Source organism: Morus notabilis, unplaced genomic scaffold (genome assembly GCF_000414095.1).
Source record: "Morus notabilis unplaced genomic scaffold, ASM41409v2 C11355256, whole genome shotgun sequence".
Lineage (NCBI taxonomy): Eukaryota > Viridiplantae > Streptophyta > Magnoliopsida > Rosales > Moraceae > Morus > Morus notabilis.
This window is the reverse complement of record NW_010385978.1, coordinates 1-983: the sequence shown is the minus strand read 5'-3', so window position 1 is coordinate 983 and position 983 is coordinate 1. Positions and strand designations below refer to the sequence as shown.

The 983-nt window shown below is 35.7% G+C and overlaps 1 protein-coding gene across 1 annotated transcript; it reads left to right on the top strand.

Annotated features, from left to right (window-relative positions):
- Positions 1 to 476: 476 nt before the first annotated feature.
- On the top strand, positions 477 to 815 carry LOC112094992 (glucan endo-1,3-beta-glucosidase 13-like; the record flags this gene model as incomplete). The annotated part of the gene is made up of 1 exon (XM_024176682.1): positions 477 to 815. A coding segment is annotated over one exon (339 nt), but the record flags the coding sequence as incomplete, so codon positions are not given.
- Positions 816 to 983: the final 168 nt, after the last annotated feature.

The following is a 983-nucleotide window of genomic DNA, read 5'->3' as shown; positions in this document are numbered from 1 at the left end:
TTTTTTTTTTTGATAATTAGTTCAAAAAAACTCACTTTGCTTCTTAAGTACTCAATTTATGCTAAAAAAGTTCAAATGCACTCGCTTGTTCATACTCTAAGCATCACCAACATGTTTCAAAAATACAGATAAAAGCTGTTTAAAAGTCTTATATTGAACAGTTTAAAGAGATACACCATAATCTTTGTTTTATCATTTATGCCCTCTTTCGGATAGTTGATGAACCCACTGGTACAGTGGCTCTTTAACTCATTTTCTAGATTCTGCTTGTCAAAACCTTTAATTACCCTTCACTCTACTTCTCAATGTCTTTAATAGACAAATAAACACAAGAAAAAGTACTTGCACTAACTTAGCATGTGTTTTTTTATGTTACCAAATATACGAATTTAAATAGTTTTGAGATTCTCTACACTTTTTTGTTCTTCAGAATTTAATCTTTTTGTTACTATTTTTCACTTGTGTTTTGTTTTTAGTTGTGACGTTGGAAGCTGCGGTGCAAGAGAAGGAAGAGGCTGCAATTCCGGTGACAACATTGTCACCACCAGAAGGCAATACAACTTTCCTGGACGGCGTAACGTGGTGTGTGGCCCATGCTGGGGTCTCCCAAATTGATCTGCAGAATGCATTGGATTGGGCCTGTGGGCTCGGGATGACGGACTGCAAAGCCATCCAAGAGGGCGGCCCATGTTTCGAGCCCGACACCCTTGTGTCTCATGCTTCCTATGCTTTCAACAATTATTACCAACAGAATGGGAATTCTGATATTGCTTGCAACTTTGGTGGAACTGCCATTTTAATAAAAAATAACCCAAGTAAGTTGTGCTCTTCATGCGCTCTTACATATTTAGCAGTACTGTTTGTAAAGTTATGATTAAGTCTAGACATTCATAATAACTAAAAATCGATCTTTGATGGTAGATTTTAACAATATTTACCTTTTAGCTCTTAGCAAAATGGTTCCCTTTTTTTTTTTTTTTTTT